The 20,884-nt window shown below is 43.8% G+C and overlaps 1 protein-coding gene across 5 annotated transcripts in view; it reads left to right on the forward strand.

Annotated features, from left to right (window-relative positions):
* Positions 1–20,884, forward strand: part of LOC146813264 (uncharacterized) — a 127,592-nt gene that overhangs the window by 95,306 nt on the left and 11,402 nt on the right. For 3 of the 5 annotated variants that reach the window (XM_085620108.1, XM_085620110.1, XM_085620109.1), the window contains one exon: positions 8,289–9,480. In XM_085620108.1, the coding sequence (XP_085476234.1) occupies positions 9,022–9,480 (459 nt within the window). In that variant the 5' untranslated portion in view covers positions 8,289–9,021. Of the gene's footprint in view, positions 1–8,288; positions 9,481–19,654; positions 19,735–20,884 lie in introns of all 5 variants that reach the window. The other 2 variants (XR_014966966.1, XR_014966967.1) reach the window with 1 other exon arrangement.

Consider the following 20,884-nt stretch of genomic DNA (forward strand, 5'->3'; position numbering starts at 1 on the left):
TTCACCCTACTCTACACACTAGTTATCTTCATACAAGGTCTCAGTGGAGAGGCCAGGCTCTAATAGTGGGGATTGTAAGAAGAAAGTATTGTAATGAATAAAAATGTAAATTATTCCTCTAAATAATTTTTATGATCTCACAGAGTCTCGTTGGATCATATAAAAAAGGGGGTAGCCAATATCGGATGCATATAAGTTATATCTATTACAGAAGGATATGTTCAATGAAAATGCTAATTCCATTCTAAAGGTACGCTTTCACGAGAGGCCCACTAGAGTCATCCACGCTATGCATGAGAGCCTCATGGCTGTCATGAGTGTCTCGCAAAAGTTATCAAGTATGAAAAAAAGGGTAACAGTACAAAGAACATACATAATGAAAGTAAAGTGGTAGCTCTGAAAAGAGCTTTTTTAATTATCAGTTTTTATCAACTGCATTTTTGTGTTTTTCACATTTAAAAAAAAATCATATTTTGTTTAAAAAGGGAACAACAAAAAAGAAATTGGGAGTAAATCAAACAAGTTCTTCAGAAACATAGAAGAGAAAAAACTGTGATTTTTTTTTTTTTAAACTACTGCCTAGATGGGTGTTTAGGATCCTGGACAAGCCTGTCCGGTGCAACCCGGCTTGTCTCAGAAGAAAACATTATCTGCTTGCATAAGCAGCAATAAAGGGATTGTTCTGATAAGCAAAGTTTTTGTCTGCTTTAGCGGTGAGTACCTAAGCAGACACAGTGTCACCAAGTTGAAAACATTTCAACACCTCTGACGAGTTATCAAGTGCTGCAGCGCGGGCTAACTAAGTTCGAGCTGGGCGTTGAGGGTGCGTAGCCCTCTAATGTTGCCACATCCTAGAGGTACTCATGCTGTTTTGCTTTTTCCGGCTACCCCACTGAACTCATTTTTGCATATTTTACAAATCACATATTTCTCAGATCCTTTTTTCCCACCTGGCCCCATTTATAAAAATTACCATTCCAATGACTCCTTGTGTTTCTGAGGTAGCTGAGCTGCCGGAACAGCAGTGGGGTTCTCATTTGAATCTGAGGATGACATTCTTGTGACAGAAAATCAGCAATGTCACAGAGCTAGCCAAAACGATCTACCACAGCAAAACCCAATAGGTAAATTAGGCAAAAAGGAAGGAATCTTTCTATGCTAAATAAAGTCATCCATATGAATCAATCAATTTCCTCTCCTGTGCACCTCAGAAGTTCCTTGCAAGAGGCCAGTGAGATAGTATAAACAGAGAATTTTCTTAATATCTCAAATGCAACAATACACCAACTGGTTTTCTACTTTAAGCAACACTTCTCATGTCTTCAAAATAGCAAAAATACACTTATGAATTTAATTCCAAATATACGATCTCACAAGCGGCTTGTGTGTTCGACTCCCCTGATAGTTTTGTGAGAGCCATAAGTATGTAAACTGACAAATTAATGCAATATACTTACTGTACTACTTTATTATTAAAGATTATCATTCAATGATAACTGACCACATGAAAAAGATCTCTGTACAATAGATTAGAACAAAATGTATAACTCTATGATCCCGCCAGTCTCCTGCATGCCATGTCCGAGCCTCCCACAAGAGTAATCACACACCTTAAAAATGGATGTACATAGTGAAAACATAGTTTACAGTCCTGGAAAAACTGATCAGTGTCTTTTTGAAATATACATATCAAGTTTATATTAAGATACATAAAAAGAGTATGAAAACTGTGCTGGGAATATTACTGTGCATATGAGGTACAAAAAGTTGTACATTCTGAGTGCAAACATTGTTGGAGTAGTTACGTTCTATGTATTATTAGACATATTTGTATTTTATTTTTTAAACCTTTAAATTCACCAACAAACAAAGGTTATAGTAATAGTATAGTTAAAGTTAGGTGCAGTAAATATATGTGCTTTCAACTTTTTTTAAAACCTTAGAAACTTACTGAAACACACAAAGGTTAAAGTGATGGTATAGTTAGGTGAATTTCTCAGTGACAGTGCTAATATTTTGAACTAAAAGATAAACACAGAAATTCACCTGTTATAGTTAGCAAAACTAGGTATAACTTGCGCCCCTGCCATACACTGCTTATGACCTCACATATGACATCACTCATGACATGTACTATGGCATCATTTATGACATCTCAAATTACATCATTGATGACATCACTGATTACATCGTTGATGACATCATACAAGCTTCGTTTTCCCACCTACTGCCGTATAAATTGCTATGGATTCACCTGTTGCGTAGTTCACATTAACAATCAACCATAGATATTTGGCAAACCCTCATTGAGTTTGCCGTATGGTGTTCAATCGGTATGCACCTGTTCAGAGAAAGACAAAAAAGTGAATTCCAAAACAAATGCCCTAGTACGTACAGCTTTTATCTGTATCTAACCCAAACACACCAAACCTACATTTAGAAATTAAGGGCCAGATGTATCAAGTTAAATTGTAAACGCAAACGCTGAAATTCACAATTTAGCTGTGTGCAATTTCCTATTTTGTGCATGCATTTAGAGCATCGCAATTTGCGTTTCCCTAAATGCTACTCTACTGAACATCGCAAATTGTGATATTGCTGTAAGGAAACGCATTGGCTGGAGTATGTGCGTTGATGCAAAAAATGTGATCTTTTCTAGTAAAGGAGAAACCTAAAAGGAATGCTTGTCCCTATATTCTGTACTATTGTACTTTGGAAAAGAAGCTCAGTGGTGCACCATTCCAAATAGTCAAGGAGCACAAATTATTTGTAGCATTAGGGGCCCACTGCACCCGTGCCATGCCATTAGCTTACCCACCTAATGCTGACCAACGTATCATCTTGACTGTGAGAGATATTTGGGACCACGTCTAGACCGTCTGTATTTAATCTGTGCTTTAATCAGTGTGCTTTCTATAGGTGCCCATTCTAGAATGAAGTCTTCCCTTTTTGTGTTTTTTGGCATGCGCTTTTCTTATGTGGCATTTTTATATTCCACTGCATCCCTACACCTGTTTCTGCCTTTACTAATGCAAAAACACTGCATATACCCCGTAGCATTAGTCAGGATGTGTACACATATGTTAGCACCAGGATACCTGCTAGGTGATAGTGCACTTTACAAGTGTTGAAAATAAATAATAAATGGTCTCGGCTAGACGGTTAACTATCCTGGTGCCCTTGACACTATTTGTCTCCAGCAAGCCAAGCACAATGAAGGTCATGGCATTTTTACTTGGCACTTGGCTTGGGTTTCTGCGGTAATGTCAGGCAATGCATTGAGCGATTCTCTTGTCAGTAGAACAGGCACGCTGTGCTTAAAACATGCAAACCTGGGGTTCATTTCTCATGCAGTATGGAGGAGAACAGGTTCAGTGTAGCTTTCTTTCAAGTACCTCTCTATGCAGTTCTGAAGGCAGCCTTTGAGTGAGGTGATGGATAGTTTCCAGTCTGGAGCACGCACAGCAGAGGCACAAAGATGCTTGAACTATCTGCACCTGGCTGTGAACAGACACAAAGAAGGTGGTCAGGAAAGAGACAAAAAGGTGGTTTTTACCTAAAAGACCCTTCTCACTCTGAACAACAGATTACAACCCCATTTACCCCCACCATCTTCTAGGTGGCAGTGCAACATGAAGCCCCTAATCAAATTGCTTATAGGAGCCTTGTCTCCTTTGTCCTCACTTCACTGTCCAGGTCTCCTCCCTCCTGCGTCCTGAAACACCAAAATAGAATCTACAGGCCTCCATTAATCTGCTCCAAGTATACATGTAATGGATATACTACATTAGCTACATATGCAAACATGCACAGGATTCCCTTGGATGGGATTAGGTAACGAAACAGGGTATTAATCTGACTGTACATATAATCTCAGCCAGAGCCAAATAACGTATTTAGTGACTAGATGAAAAACATTTAATTTACAACATAGTCAGGGCAGAGATTTAAATAGGACCTTTCTTTATTTCTGTGCAAAGTCTCTTTGTGCAGCATACAAACCCTGTACCAATAGTTGGAATACTCCAGACTATGTTTAAAAGAGCTGTCCCTGACTTTGCACACAACAGAGTAGGGCTCTTTATATTTAAATGGTGGGTTCACTCGGAATCACATGTTTAAGCTGTCTGCCCTAGATATGAAGCACAATGTACAATGTTGTTTCTTTCTACCTCCAATTTACATTCTCCAGTTGCTTGGCATTCCAGAAAGCCTTTCCCACGACACTCCTAAAACCCCGCAAGAAAAAAGAACATTGACCTACTTTCTTTCCCCTCTTCTTACCTTTCATGCTATGCATACCATCCATTTCTATGTCCACCTCTCAGTCTGATGCCTGGCTGCCTTAATCCTTCTTATTGTAATTCTGCAATTGGCTGATACCTCATTTCATTGATCACAACTTCCCCTCTTTAAAACCTTATCCCTGTAACCTGACATTACCTAATCTCCGCCAACTGATCTATCTCGCCAATCATTCACCTGAAGCTGCATTGCCCCCACTAATGATCACACCTATCTGGTATATGAATCCAATTCCAATATATTGTTTACTAAGTCTGGTATTTGCTTGATTTCATCAGCCTTTTCTGGTGCTCATTGTCACTGCACATATGAGCTGATCAGCGCGGACTAGTGAAGCGGCATTCACCCCAGCCTTCCTATCTAGTAGTGGGTCTTACCAGTTGAGCACATTGGTAGTGAGGTGAAGGCCCTTGTCAACCACTGTGTGTGGATGTCCAGGAGTTTCAAGAACAGTGGAGGCTTCCATATGCCATTGGCTCTCAGGGTTCCATCCTGAGCTGTGGTTTCCTCTATCCATGGGTTACCTGACTCTCACCAATATTTTGTGAGAACTCTCCATGGCACTGTTAAATACTTCATCACTGACAAAAGGTTCTACATCCATGCCATTCTCTTACTGACTGGCTGTTATTGACTAGTGCACATTCCTGCCTATGGGGTGCGTTTGTCAGCTGTAAGGAAGAGGTTCTTCTATTCTTTTGGCTGTCTGTGTTTTAGGAGGAATGCATGTTTCTTCCATGTATTTCCCTTCCAAATGTGCATCTGGGAGTGTGTGCGGCTGGTGGCAAAGCATGATACAGACAAAAATAGTCTCAATGGAAGGTATGCAGATATGGCAATATTATTGACAAATCTGAACTCCATAAAAGTTAGTAGAACCACCCCAATTTGAAATCTGGGGGATAACGCATTAATCAGCATGAGAATGAGTGTACCCAATCAAACCACAACACAAAAAAACCAAGTCCAGTCGAAAATGTATTAAAAAATTGTAATGGCCTTTTAACATATGAATATGATATACTTTTTATATACATTGGTCACTCCAGAGAAAGTGCATAACAGTTGCTTGAAAAAAGTGCTTGTGTAAAGTTGGGGGAAGATGAAGTAATTCAATACAATTATTTACAATCAGATTGTATTCCGGCTGCCAGCTGCCTCTGATGGAGCAAGGACTCGTAGAAAAGAGACTTGCTCGTACGCAATCTGCTCCTTTAATTTACTAACCAGTTATTAAGTTTGTTTTGTGTAATACTAATGCACACCACATAAACCCAAGGGTTAGCGAAGCTTGCCTATGTGTTTGCTAATGTTAACAGAATGAACGAAGGACTAAAATGCTCTAAACTGGGAAATCGTTACTCTGCATGCGTCAACTGCATCTACGTAGCATGACGTTGTAACGCTTGGAGGGAAATTTTTGCGCATGAGCAGGAGGCACTAATATGGCAGCTTGAGGGCTCGCGTGCATGGCATCTGCTTCACTGGAAAGAAAGCATGCTATTATACTAACGCTAATGCGGGAAAAAGTATTATTTAATAAAAAGGAATAGAGTAGAGGTGGGTGGTATACAGCGAAACCACTTTATTCTTGAAAATAACATCTGTCTTTTGACTTTATCATTAGTGCTCCTTGGGAATCTTGTGAATGTCTGAAGCTAGCTGAGTCACGTGGGTTTTGAGAATGGCAATTGAAAAACAAACGGAAGAATGACAGATGGGTCGAGAGGAGAACAAGGTTGCAGTGTGCTGGAGCCTAAGAACCGGCAGTGAAGAACATTAATGAATGAGCGCACATGTTCAATTTAAAACATTTGTTGCTGATTAAATGTGAATGCAGGTGGGAAAATAAAGATTGAATAAAGAATTGAGGGGATGGGCTAACTGAAAATTGCTATGTAAGCATGGTGTGATGATCATCCTCCCCTTGCCTGACCAATCACAGTTTGTATTTTTACGATATTGAAACATTAATGGGTGGAACAATCCGAACGAAAGGTATAACTAAGGCAGTTTTAGTTAGTTAGAACACGAGAAGATTCGCTGAATGCTGCTGAGCGGAGATGCTGTTGGTGTAGCGGGTGATACTGATGCTGAGAGGGATGCTGTGAGATGCTGATGAAGAATCAAAAGCAGAATCTGAAGCAGAACTTACTTTCCTAATTTAATTGGGTTAGAAGAAGACTCGCGGAAAAATCTCGAGGACGAAGAGAGTGTCAGAGATGGGTGCAGCGCAATCGTCTGTGTTAGAAAGATAAATATCCTGTCCTGATTCCTGTCCTTAAAGACTTTTTTCCTGAATCTATCTCAGGGGACCCTGACCTGCCCTTTGGCCAGGGTGCTGGTTTTCACACCATTCTTGGTAAAACATTTTCTCGTTATTTGAATGATCTTCTCTCTCTGTCCTCTCCTTTTCTATGCATTGATCATTGTTTGAATTTGTGATGAATATATGATGTATAATTGATTGAGTTTTCTCTCCAATGAGTGAAAGGCGAATATATTGTACCTTCGAAGTGGTTCACATGCTCAAAGATTTAGATAAAAATGTAAAACGCTAAAGGAGTCTATGATTATTTTAATTTAAAGTATGAGTAAGTTAGCTTTATGTCATTTTCACCATCAACTAGTTCAACTAATGGTCCATTGACCAGAGGTAAGAACTTTTTCATCTGTGAAGAATTAGTTTACGAAAATAAAAGTATTTAAACTAATCCTAAACAGTTGGGAAACTCATAAACTCGCCACCCAGAGGTTTTACTCAATTGTGTGTTTGATGGGCCCAGGTGAGTATATGGTAGTAGAGTATCTGTTATTGGTAAACCGCTGGATCACCTTCTTGCTCCTCTCATCCCGGAAGTGGGTGGGGTTCACTGCGCAGGCTCTCCGTCCAATCTAGATGCTAATTTTATGCTATGCCTAGTATTAGAGCAGCACCTGGACTGGCCTGGGCACTTTGGTTTAATGCTCCCTCAGGCACAGGGAGCCTGTTGCTTTTCTCCAACCCGGCGGTACAACACAGCTGGGTTGGAGAAACCTAAGTGCGCACATCTGTTGGCCAGCCTAAGACTGCCGGCCAAACGTGCATGCTCACTTACAAGTGCATTTCACTCCCCCGCTCTAACGTTGGCTGGCAATAGGGAAAGAAAAATAAAAGGATAAATAATGGGTTTGTTATTTTATTTTTTAGTGGGTCGACGCTCCTCCGCCATAGCAGAGTAGCCACCCCTTGTAGCCTCCACTGATACCACATCAACCTTGACTGCCCTTTAATGTCAGTTTCCTCATCTGTATTAGCACACTTTTTTGACTTAGAGCTTGATTTAGAGTTTGGCAGATGAGTTACTTCATCACAATGTGACCTATATCCAGCCTGCCTTATTACAATTGCTATAGGATATAATACACTTATAATAAGTTGGACGGGATATCCCGCCTTCACAAATGTGATGGAGTAGCACACCCACCAAACTCTAAATCAGGCCTTTGTGATGATACTATCTTTCATGACTATGCCCTAATGTAAGGAGCTGAGGCAGTGAAGCTGAGGAGAGTGAATTGGAAGAGAGGGGAAAGTAACACAGACTGGAAGCACATGTCAGAGTACAACAATGCAGAAGAGAGAAAGTAGCTAAAGGAAACACAAAGAGTAAAGAGTGAGCAAGGCAAATAACAAGTTACTCTTCTAAAGAGAAATATACCTACTGGGCATAAAACTGTGAGTAATATGTACTGTTTAAAACAACCTTTTGCAAAGAATATTGTTTTAGAGAGGTAAAACTCGTGGTGGGTAGGGATCAAGCAATAAACTTGCTCAGTTGCTGCAACGGAGGGCTAGTTACATTTATTTTTGTAAGGACTTTTTTTGTTGGTCATTGTCCAGTTTTTTTGTCTGTTTTCAAACCACGTGACTAAATGATCATTAATAATTATCCTCTTTACAGCAGCTACTTAATATGCTTTCTCTTTCTCTAAAATTATAGATCCAGTCACCTGACGATCAAGATGGCCCTTGAGGATATTACTCTTGTTGCACTTCCTGCCTCTGGCATTGTCTGCCACCACCTCCAATGACTGCATCTCTGAAAGAGACTGGTTCCATGAGATTCCTCAGAGAACTTTTTGACAATCAGAAGATCCCTGGTGATGACTACTTCAACACTATGATGTACAAAAAGTGTATGATAAACCTGGATCACCCCAAGGAACCATGCAAAGCGACCAACACCTTTATCCATGGCCCTAAGATCTTGATCCAAGCTGATTTTCTGTAAACAGGATCATCTTATGGAAACAACCAGAATATCAGCCATGGGCACTTCAGTGTCACGACCTGCAGGATAAAGGGCAATGCCATTGCCAGCCCCTGTTAATAGTTTGAGCAGAATGAAAGCCATGCTTTTACAGCAAACCGTGCCAGTGACCTTTGCATGAGAAACCTTTGAACTTCAAGTTGCAAGGACCTCGACAGAGATACAGGAGCTAATCCATACAAACTGCCCCCGACATTTCGTAGAAATGGTGGCTCGTATCGTAAATATGTCAGATACGAGCACTTTTGTACACCTATTTAAAACCATAGGGTCAGGATTCCTTAACACCTTCCAGACCATCCTCAGAGTTATTCCTAGCTTTATACACTCCGTATTTGGAAGCATCTACCGCTGATCCTGCTAGCTATTGCTGGAATCCTGATTGTCTTTTACCTGCTTCGCAATGGACGGACCATCCTCCAGCGAGATTGCAAAAGCTCTCCTGGAAAGATATTACCGTGAGCGCATTATACAACATCTGGGTGTGCCTCGCCTTCGAGAACTAAGTACTTCTTGGTTCCTGTCATTCAGACCAGTCTTCGAAGAATGCATTGTACCTGTTTTCCGATGCCTGTTTTTGGGAGAAGAATGCGAGTTAGACATCTGTCTGACAACTCTAACGGAGTTGCCAGCGGACTTAGACTCCAGGCTGGAACCACTGCGGTCCAATGCTCGACTCTGTCCTCAGCGTATTCCCATCTTAACGCATGCATTCCTCGAGGATCCGCAGGTGGCCTTGACCGAGTTGGATTTCAGCTCCACCCTTGGCACTGAGGTATCGAATACAGCAACGGCTTCCTCACCAACAACTGTTGGCAGCACTGATGAGTTTCATCTATGCACTCTTGATGTGCTGTGCAAGGTACTGCAATGTTTGTCCCCTACGACATCATGTTATGTCTCCCAACCAGGACATATAATCTGAATCTGGCTCACCGTGTGCTGGGAACAAATTCAGTTTTTTTTATTTCCTTCCCCTTCTTTTTACTCTAAAGAACTTTTCAAATTTACACTTTCTATACTAAAGCATGGCCTTCTAAGTACGCTTGCAGTAGTTCAACTTGTGTGATCGAATTCATTTAGAACTGTGATTTGCAGAACTTTACTACAAATGTCATACTTTCACAAAGAACATTTTTCCTTGTTTTTTAAACAGTTTTTAAATGTAATTTTAACGTTTTAGAAACATTTTAAATGACATCTTGACAATGTTTATGCACTGACACCGTTATAAATGTGTATCCTGAATGTGTACTATTATTGTTAAGTATAAGGTGGAGTGGGTGTTTAATTTCATATCAGTACCCTGACATTGGTTTAGAGAACATCGTACTCTTTCCCTACATCATCACTATCCCCTTCATTTCATATGAACGAGCCGTATAAGGACATAACTCCAAAGAAGGACTGCCGTGTATGGACATAACACCTTATAAGGACTGTAGCCTTTTATGGACTAAACCTTTCACCTAGTTCCATGCAGAGGGTGGGTTTTTCCCAATCAATATTGCTAAGACGTCATCCTTAGCACATATGAATAATTTATGAGTACACTCTCCGGGAGGTACACTTCGCCTCTCCCATCGACGCACAAGGTTTAATCCCCCACGTCATCCTCATACTGAACAATGGGGAACATTTGCACATAGACTGTCTAAATACAGCACCTCTTGCTATCAGAAAGCAGGAGGGAACCAAGACTTCAAGGCTGACACACTGACAATAGACGCTGCAGCTCCGGCATGCCAACGCTCCAGCTGACAGTGGTCTGACGATCCCTTGCAGGGTGTCCTGCTCAAGTCCAGGACAAAGTCCCACACTCTCACTATTCAGGTATGGGGGTTTGACTAAATTCTAATGGGATTCTTGTTCTTTTTGCATTTGTCACCCCGAGTGGGACGGGTATGCTCAGACATGAGTCCCATGCTCTCCATGCCACTGGAATCAAGCTATCCTGGCTGAAGAGGGGTGAAACCCCGAAACCGGTCCTAGGATGCTCGTTTCCAGTCTAGGGAGGACCTGGCCCGGCAGTTCGGGCTGGACTGTTCCCATTGGGGACAGGGTCAAGACTGATTTGCATATGGCTGGGCCCAAACTGGAATGGCATGGTGAGCAAAAAAACGATGGATTTAGGCCCAGATCTCTGTACTGGGGTGAATGTATGACATTGTTCTCCATTCTGTCCATCACTAGTTCTTTTTGCATTTGTCACCCCGAGTGGGACGGGTATGCTCAGACATGAGTCCCGTGCTCTCCATGCCACTGGAATCAAGCTATCCTGGCTGAAGAGGGGTGAAACCCCAAAACCGGTCCTAGGATGCTTTTTTCCAGTCCAGAGAGGACCTGGCCTGGCAGTTCGGGCTGGACTGTTCCCATTGGGCACAGGGTCAAGACTGATTTGCATATGGCTGGGTCCAAACTGGAATGGCATGGTGAAAAAAAAACCGATGGATTTAGGCCCAGATCTCTGTACTGGGGTGAATGTATGACATTTTTCTGCATTCTGTCCTTCACTGATTGTTTTTGCGGTGAATAGGACCAGCTGGTTGTAGCTGGCGTGCCACTTGGATGTGCATGATGAGTAATTTAACTGCACTGGGAGTAAAAACATATGCATGCGATTGGTCTCAAGTGTTTATGTTTCAAAATATAATCATGACAGTCTCACTGAGGGAATCACTTCAAAGTGGATATAGGTAGAGACAGAGATTGGGCATAGGCCAAGATAATGACCAATAATCCAAATAGACGCGGTTATAAGTATCAAGAGGTGCATACTAGGGGAGGTGCCGTATCAGTAAAAATATCCGATAACAGACAGAGAGGAAAGATTATGAGTGCCTGCGTCATTCTTGATGATACATGAGGGGCATGTGAGTGCTATAATTTATAAAAAATCTCGGAGGGGCCGGATTTAGTGCAGATATGATGTAGGTCTACCTAAGGGAACAGGCCTGCGTGGAATTCTGATTTACGCGATGTGCAAGTCGACGTGCCAGCTGATGTGGGATGACAGGAGTAAGTAATAGAGGGGCATATCAGCAACAACTGGCGATAATTATCACTAAGCGCACTTAGCGCTAGGATAATTATCGCCGGCTAGCGTGGATTTTTATCGCAGAGATAGTGTGCTATTAGCAACGCTTATCTCAAAAGCGATAAAAATCCTAGCGCTAACTACCTAACGTGAGATTATCGCTGGAAACCCAGCGATATTCTCACATAGTGTGGCGTTAGCTTGCTGATAGGAACTCAAAAATGTAGCCATGATATCCACCTTCCATAGGATATCATGGCTAAGTCAGTCCTGAAGCAGGCGTGTGGAAAGTAGCGATAACAGGGGTCATTGCTACTTTTCCTGCCGCTATGCTTCATAGCGTGGGGCTTGATGATAGGAGAAATGTCGCTTAGCGACATTTCTCCTGTCATGTCAGGTCAGGAACGCCCTCTTTGCATCTCATTAGAGATGCAAAGCTGGGCGTTAGGAATCCCCACACAAATGCAAGGTTTCACGCGTTAGCGTGGCCTTGCTAATTAGGCGATAAAATTATCGGCCCTTTTCGGCCGAAAACTTCCGCAAAAGCGGCGATCATTTTTTATCGCCAGCTTGATGATATGCCCCAGAGATAGTAGCAAGACAAGAGATACACCTACGTCTCGATACATCATCATGCGGGTGAGCTCTTTAGTGTTTGGTGTGTCATAGAACATAAGTACTGGGGCGGAAGACACCTCTTCCACTTCCGTTTGTGCGTAGGTCTCCACACTGTCCCGGAAGAAATGAAATGAGAATGCATACTCGCTGTAAGGTAGGTGTATAATGACACCCGCAGGATTCGTTGGGGGACTAGGATATGTGAGAGGATTCAGGGGTTTGAATATGGGGCAGGACAACGACGTAGATTACGGAATAAATACAGTAATATAGTGATAAGTAGTGAATAATACTATGAACACTATTTGGGTGGAGTTTCCATAACACTGTCTGCACTATTTCAACAGCGGCATTGTTTGGGGGCCTGACTAAGTAATGATTAACAATGAGGGCTCTGCATCAAAGGGAACAGCGATATTGTGATAACACAACAATGTCCGTGCTAGAGATATAGGAACATTTGTGTGAGATTATGACATGTAGGCGGTGGTGCTACATTAGATCTACAACAATATATTTTTATATGCTTTTATTTAGAATTTTGGGGGCATGACTGAGCCATAAGTAAGGATTATGGCTTTGCATTAACAGGGAAAAGCGACATTGTGATATAACAGCGATGTCTGCACAATTTGTACAGTGACATTTGTTTGAGGTTATAACTAAGCAAAAAATAAGGCTGTGGCTCTACATTAACAGGAATATAGCTACATTGTAAGCAACAGGCCAATATTAAGGCGGATTCGCTAATACTTGACCAGCCAGGTCGAAAGTAGGACTGGGGGAGAGGTAAGAGGAGCGTGATACCATTGAGGGTTTCAGGGCAGTACTGTTGGGTATCTCAACATTAGATAGGACTTGGAAAGCACATTACAGTGCATTTGGTGATGTCTGTTGCATGTGCTTTTCCATACATTTTAGGAGATAAGAACCAAAAAAGTCGACAAGCCAGACAGGCATGTTAGAAGATCTGACAACAAAGGGAGGGGTCACATGGTCGTGGCTGGCCACAGTGGAGCACACCATAATAGCATGATGAAAAATATTCAGATCACAGGCACCACACTAATAGGTATTGACCATCACGGGCACCATACGTTCAATAGATCGTAGCACATAATAGGGTAAGCGCCACAAGAGTCCACATAGTGCATGGGTTTCCACAGCACCCAGGAATTACTATCTGCTCCACAAGTAGGATGTATCCTCCAAATTGGGGATAATAGAGTGGTGAAAAGTGTCTTCACCATGTTTTTAATCTTATGAGTACAATTTGTTGGTAATTTGGCATTATTATGGTTTTGTAGCCCTAAAGAAGACATGGGGTAACCTCCATATGACGAAACGTGTTGACTGGGCATAAATAATTAAAAGACAAAGAAAGAGAAACCTTAATCTACTTTTCGTTCTGTTTGTGCAATTACTGATTTATGAATGTAATGTAAATTGATGTGTGTGCATAGGATTGTGAGTTAGTTGGACAATGACCCTAGAGATGAGTTTTGGAGGGTTCAGGGTGATTTCCCTCCCCAAGAGCACCGCGAGCGAGCAGAGTTGGATGCTAAATAGCAAGTCGTGAATTTGTAAGTGCCAAGGGGACCCTAGTTCTAATTCACCCAGCACGACGCTAAAATGTGGGTTGTTTTACTACCCTGTCTTCTTTTTGCCTATAGAGAGGCTCCTCAGAAGGGGGTTGGCTACAGCCCATTTGAGCTTCTGTGTGGACATCCAGTTAGGGGTCCCATGTGTCTAGTAAAGCTTTCTTGGGCCTAACTGGGTACTCCAGAAGATCTGTAAAGCGATATGGGTCCATTGTGAGTGACTCCCCTGAATAATCTGACATCAAAAAGAATGCCCAAGAAAGTTCAGTGGACAGTTAGCTGTCAAAAGGCATTTGATGACCTAAAGGAGGTTATGTGCACTGCTCCCATACTGCAAAGTCCTGACTACTCCAAAACATTCATTGTCTAGACAGATGCATCTGAGATAGGGGTAGGGGCTGTGCTATCACAACTTAATGCAGTGGGCCAGGATCAACCAGTAGCTTTTATCATCAGAAGGTTGAACCCCAGGGAGAAAAGTTGGTCAGCCATTGAGAGGGAAGCCTTTGCTGTGGTCTGGGCCTTGAAGAAGCTGTTTGGCACTCACTTAATTGTTCAGACAGACCACAAGCTCCCCTTATGGCTTAAACAGATGATTGGTGAAAACCCCAAACTTTTGAGGTGGTCCATTTCCCTACAGGGAACTATACAGTGGAACATAGACCTGGGAGTAACCATGCAGATGGACTCTCCCATTGATAGACTCCACTGGGCAAGGTTAGTTTCATATCCTTATGTTTGGGGGTTATGTAGGAAAATAGGAACTGCTTTTATGGTTACCCCCACATTTTGCCTGCTGCTCTGCTGTTTCTGACTAGTCTGACTGGGATCCTGCTAATCAGGACCCCAGTCTCTCTGCTTCCGCCCCTACATTGATATGGGAAGTATTTAGCTACATCCCAGATTGGATACTGAGGTACCCTTATAAGTCCCTAGTATATGGTACTAAGGTACCCAGGGCATAGATACCCCAGGGATCCCCCATGGGCTGAAGTATGCATTATGCCACCCATGGGGTACCACTCAAACTGTAACTTCAGGCCTGCCATTGTGGCCTGTATAAGCTGGTGCTAGCACCACTTACGAAAGATATAGGTTTCCCTATATCTAAGGTCACTGCACTGAGAACCAATAAGTCACCCCTAAATCAGGCCTTTCCAATTCTGAAGCCAGGGTGCTCATTTCTAAGTGTGAGGGTGCCCTTGCATGAGCAGGATACCCCTATAGCCTATGGAGTCCAATCTCCCGGGTTGTAAGTAAACCATCCATATAACATATAGAGGGGCACAACATCATTGCCTAATGACTAACTTGAAACTGGCGGTAACTAACCCTATTGTGTTTGGTATCAAACATGGGGAGAGGAGTTGGCCTAACGGCTAGGGCACTCGACCTCGGACCTGGGGAACTGGGTTCGAGTCTCGGTAATGACGCTAAAAATCCTGTGATTCTGGGCAAATCACTTAATCTCCCTGTGCCTAACAAAAAATGAATGTGTGTCCTCATGTAACGTAACTGGTGCATTGTAAAGCGCTCTCATACCTGATTGGATTCGTGTCAACTTCACGCTATATAAAAAAAAAAAGAATCATACCCCCCACCATAAACGGTGTGGGAGGTATGATTCCAGGCACTGTAAAGGCCCTCCGTTAGGTCCTCAGTGCTCCCTGTACCATTTTTGTAGACCCAGACAGCACAACATGGCTGCTGCCCACCAGAGACATGATTCTGCCTTCCTTCTACCAAGCCATGCCCGAGAAGGGGAAGGCAGAACAATAGGTATCCTGTCACAGTGAGGTGTGGTCACCTCCCAGACAGGGTTTAGTGTATTGGGGCCCGGTGGTAGCGCTTGCCAGCACCACTCAGTCTGCTTGAGGGACACACTTGGTGCCCTCCTTGCATAGTACATTTCAAGCCAGCTCAGGGAGCCGTTCGTTCCCTCTGTGGCGCGAAACTGGACAAAGGACATGGGAGTATCCTCCCCACTGTCCAACCCCTTCCCCAGGGAGGGAACCATGAATGTTTCCAACCCTTTCCTTAGGGTACTTAAGGGCTTACCTTAGGGTGGGTATCTAGATTCGCCATGGGACTCGATTAATTTCTGATACCACTTCAACTTCGACCATCTGGGCACTCTGGACTTCGCTCTGGGCATCAAGGCTGCAACCGCGAAGACTCCTGTTGCTCCTGATCTCTTTGCCCTGCTCATCTGCTGCAATGTCTGTGCCTGGGCTCCATACAGGAAACCTTCCTACGCCTGTGGGCATCTAAGACACATGAAGGACTAAGCTGACCAGTTTGCTAATCTTGGGTTCCCACAGACTCTGAAAGGCTCCGTAAGACAGATGGTAGTCCTTCATATCCCTCAAGGACTGCCCTGTCCTCTCACCAAGTTTGAGGCCAGTATCCATTGTCGGAGCCACAGGAATGGAACCCCTGTGTACCGCATCGACTTGCTGTTGCAAAGGCTTGTTGGCTTCCTTCCATCAAGATCTTTGGGCTCCTAATAGCCCCAACCTCAAGTATCTCCAGTAACCAGAATCTTTGAACACACTGCATTGCTTGCACCGTGGGCCTGCTTCTTTTGTAGGTCCTCTTGCAACTCCTGGTCCTGACATTGCACCTTCTTCAACTTCCACATTGGTTGCAGTTACCAAGGCTTGATGGTGCTCCTGCCAGGCACCGACCCCTCAACTCTCGACATCCGATGTGGGACAGCTCGTGTATGGTCCCTGGTTTTCCACAGCATCGCCTGGTCCACACAGCTGCAGATCCATGGTCAGTGTCAGCTCTCCTGCAACACCCGATATTGGTGGGCATTCGTTTTCTTTCCTTCCTGGTCACTCCTGAGTGGCATAGACTCTGACCCCTCTTTTTGCAGGTTCTTCACATCTTGAATACACCTTTGGGTTCCACCAGACACTTTCACCTTCTCCAGCAGCGGCATTTTTCTGAAGTCTTCCTTTGAGTTTAATGACGGTTTCTGACGTCACTTCACACTTATGCACCCGGCTTCCCTGGTGCAGTTTACCTGGTTCTAAGGGTATCCACAGGTGGGGTGGCTCTCCAACCTCTTGTCTTCTATGGGTTTCTTCAGGGTCCACTGGGAAGGGTCCTCTTTCTTTAAAATTGAAACCGTAACTTACACATTGATTTGTACAGAGAACGTGGTTGTGTTTTTACACTGCACACAACCTCCGTGGCATGGGGCTCCTAGATACTCACCTTGGATGGTTTCTTGGGTCCCCTGCACTTCTACCTCCTCTGAGTATATCCTTGACTCGAGTCGTGGTTCGCATACCACTATAGTGTCCAACCCTCCCCGAGTGGAAAGTGCTGTGTGGATGGGGAAAAATAAAAGAATATGACATTGTCGGGACCCTGCGTAATTCAGCCTCAATGAGGCTTGCACAGGGCAACCTTGACTAGGAAAGTGAGACCCTCTCACTTAGGCTGAGCAATGCCATTGATTAAGTCGCTCCCGCACATAGGGAAAGAGTGAGGAATATAGGTAAAGGGGCCCCCTAGTTTAATGAGGCTGATGGAAATTTAGCTCACCCCCGTTGTACACAGCCCCTCGGCGGTGGACCACATACCACTTCCATATGACAAACCCCTCACCGTCTTCCCAAAGCTAAATCACGATTCTCTGAATCAGTTAATGGGCCGGGTCAAATCAGGGTCACCAGTGGATCCCTGTCCCCACAGGGTGTTTCGGATGGCACTCCCGGGGGTAGAGAGCAAGTTTCTTACGCTGCTAAATCGGTCACTTGAAACTGGCCAGGTCCCGACCAACCTTAAGGAGGCGAGAGTCATTCCCCTGCTGAAAAAACCTGGGACTTATTCAAAGAACCTTAAAAACTTTAGGCCCAGCTCGCTATTCTGGCAAAGGTGCTGGAACAGCATGTGCTTCAAACCCTATCACACCACATCGAGGTAAATCAGCTACTCCAAATAAAACAGGCAGGTTTTAGGGCCCATCTTAGTACAGAATTGGTAATGCTGGCAGTGACAGATGAACTTAGGACCATGGCCGACAACAGGAAGCCTTGAGCCCTGGTCCTATTGGACCTGTCTGCGGCATTCGACGCGGTCAATCATAGCCAACTCTTGTCATGAATCTCGGAGCTGGGCATCCAGGGGACGGCTTTCCAGTGGCCCTCGTCTTTCCTGTCAGACTAATCCCAACAGGTCCAACTAGCTGATCAGATGTCCAACACCGGCGAGCTCTCATGTGGGGTCCCCCAGGGCTCGGCGTTGTCCCCCCTCCTCTTCAATGCCTATCTTCAGCCTCTGGTAGCCGCACTGAGCCTCATGGAGTGCCAAGTTTTTAATTATGCAGATGACACCCAAATTATCATCCAGATTGACAACTTCCCCGCAGCCCATGGACGGGTGCAAAATATCCTGAAGTACATGGTCAACTGGATGACTGCCAACTCCCTTAAAATTAACCCTGATAAACCTGAGGTCCTGATAATCACCACGGACACCAATCCTTGGTGCGACCTCTTTTGGTCACAAGAGCTCGGCACTATCCCCAAACCAGCCCAAGTGGTAAAGAGCCTTGGCATAAAAATTGATGCCAAGCTCTCCATGGCTCACCAAGTATCTTCCGTGGTGGGAACATGTTTGGGCCTGTTAAGACAGCTACGATGACTCGCCCCCCTTCTTTCTTTTAAGGCACTCCGGATGGTAGTGTCAGCAATGATTGTGTCACGTCTGGTACATTGGCCTCCCGGAGAAGCTGCAAACCAAACTCCAGGTAGTCATGAATGATGCTGCCAGACTGATTTTCAGACTCCCAAGGTGGGCACACGCCACCCCCTACTGCAGCAGTTGCACTGGCTCCTGATTCGGCAAAGAACCATGTTCAAAGGGCTTTGCATGGCCCATAAAGCTATCCACGGCCAGGCCCCAGCTTTCATCAGGGACCGACTGGTAAGCTATGTGCCAGGACAGTCCCTCCGCTCCTTGGATGCTGGCCTGCTGGCCTGCCCCTTTTTATACCTCTTCTAAAGGGGGCAGGGCCTGTTCCTCGATGATCCCCCAACTCTGGAACAAGCTACCCGCTAGCCTTCGTAAAGAATCTGTCATCCTCCCCTTCAGGAAGAAACTAAAAACACTACTTTTTGTTGAAGCCTGGGGCACCACCTAAGCCAAGATTTCAAGGCACACTCCTGTAAATGTGCCCAGGTTTGGCTCTCTCTTGCAGCACTTTGAGACCTGTCGGTAATAATGTGCTTTAGAAATCCCATTTAACAATAACAATTCTAGTTTATGGTTTGGTCTCCCCCTGGGGACCAATGTGTATTCTGTGCTACTTACGTATTTCTATTGCAAAGTATTGTGTGCATTGTGTATATCTCCGGGTAAGCGATATCTGTATGTGTTAGTGAGTGTCTTATAATAAATACATATGTTTATAAATACATTGTCTTGTTCTTTTTCATTTAATCTATTCCTAAAAGATTGTATTCCGGTAAAAACTAGCTGCTTTACACCCCTTCTGGACTAAGCCTGAAGGCTGCTCTCCCCAGCTACCACTTAGAGAGCTTTCTAAGGTTGTCTATGACCATTAAAATACCCATAAGGGTTGTCTGGATCAGTGAAAGGTGTCCACCTACATAAAGGCACATCATATACTGAGCCAGCCTCTCACAACCATATTAAGTGACTGAGAATATGCCATTACATGTATATGGATGTGAATGGTACTATGCATATCTTTTGTCCTATAGAGAGTTGGTAATGGAGGAGCCAATTATTTTTCCATGCAGATATGATGACTTGTCATGCAACAGTGAGATGCTGAATGCTGTTCGTAACTGTTATTCAAGAGAGGCATCTTCGCACAGAGGTAAGTACATGTGCATACTTTAAAACACATTGCTATCAGCGGCTGTGCATACCCTATTATGTATGGATGTTGCCTTTGGTAGGTGTTTGATTCACAGGTAAGTATATCTCCACAATGATATGGACACTAGATATCTAAGACACAGTTCTGAATAGAGAGGATACTCAATTGTATGCTCTTCTGTGGACATTCATCAATATGAGGAGAAGTATGTGCAGGGAGAAAGGTTTTTACCCACAGCCTACTTTGCACATGTTATTCTGGGGAGATGTCTCACTTGAGAGGACAGTGTGTTTTCATATCAAAGTCTCTAAAGATGTTTTGTAAGTCATACTTTTGAGTATAGAATGGTAACTTCACTCTATACTTGACTTGTGCTACTTTTATACTGGGAAGAGATGTGACCACAGAGGTAAGCCACTTTTTACACCTTAATTTGCATAAGCATTATCAAAGAGACACATCACAGGACAGAGGCAAGTCTCTCGACACACAATACTAACCAGAGTTATCATGCAAGAGAATTGTGTCAGGAAACACAGCTGTTTCTTCCCACAGTATAATATGCATACCTGTCAGCATGAGAAGAGGTATGAGTGGAGAGATTCATTTTTCTCAAACCCTACTAGAGACACTTCTTACTCTGGTAAGATGTATTAGCAGAGAGATGAGTTCCTTCTGAGACATCACTGCACAATGCTGTTGATCTAAGGAGAGGTGTGAGGTCAGACGCCACTGGTTCACTGCACTGTAATGTACATCCAAGTAGTCCTGAAGATAGGTGTAGTGCATAAGACAAGGATTCCCTATATACTACTGTATATATATCTATGATGCTGGGGAGAGCTGTGAGTGCAAAACACACAAGATGATGGACGGAATGTTGCACAATGGCAAAACATTCACCCCCAGTCACAGATCTGGGTTTAATCCATCGTTATTTTGCTCACCACACCACCCCAGTGCAGACATGGCCATATGCAAATCAGTCTTGACCCTGTGCCTCATGGGAACAGTCCAGCCCGAACTGCCAAGCCATGTCTTCCCTGTACCGGAATCAAGCATCCTAGGACCGGTTTCTGGCTATCAGCCGTCATCAGCCAGGATAGCTTGACTCCAGTGGCGTAGTGAGCACGGGACCCACGTCTGG

Source organism: Triturus cristatus, chromosome 7 (assembly GCF_964204655.1).
Source record: "Triturus cristatus chromosome 7, aTriCri1.1, whole genome shotgun sequence".
In the NCBI taxonomy this organism is placed as follows: Eukaryota; Metazoa; Chordata; class Amphibia; order Caudata; family Salamandridae; genus Triturus; species Triturus cristatus.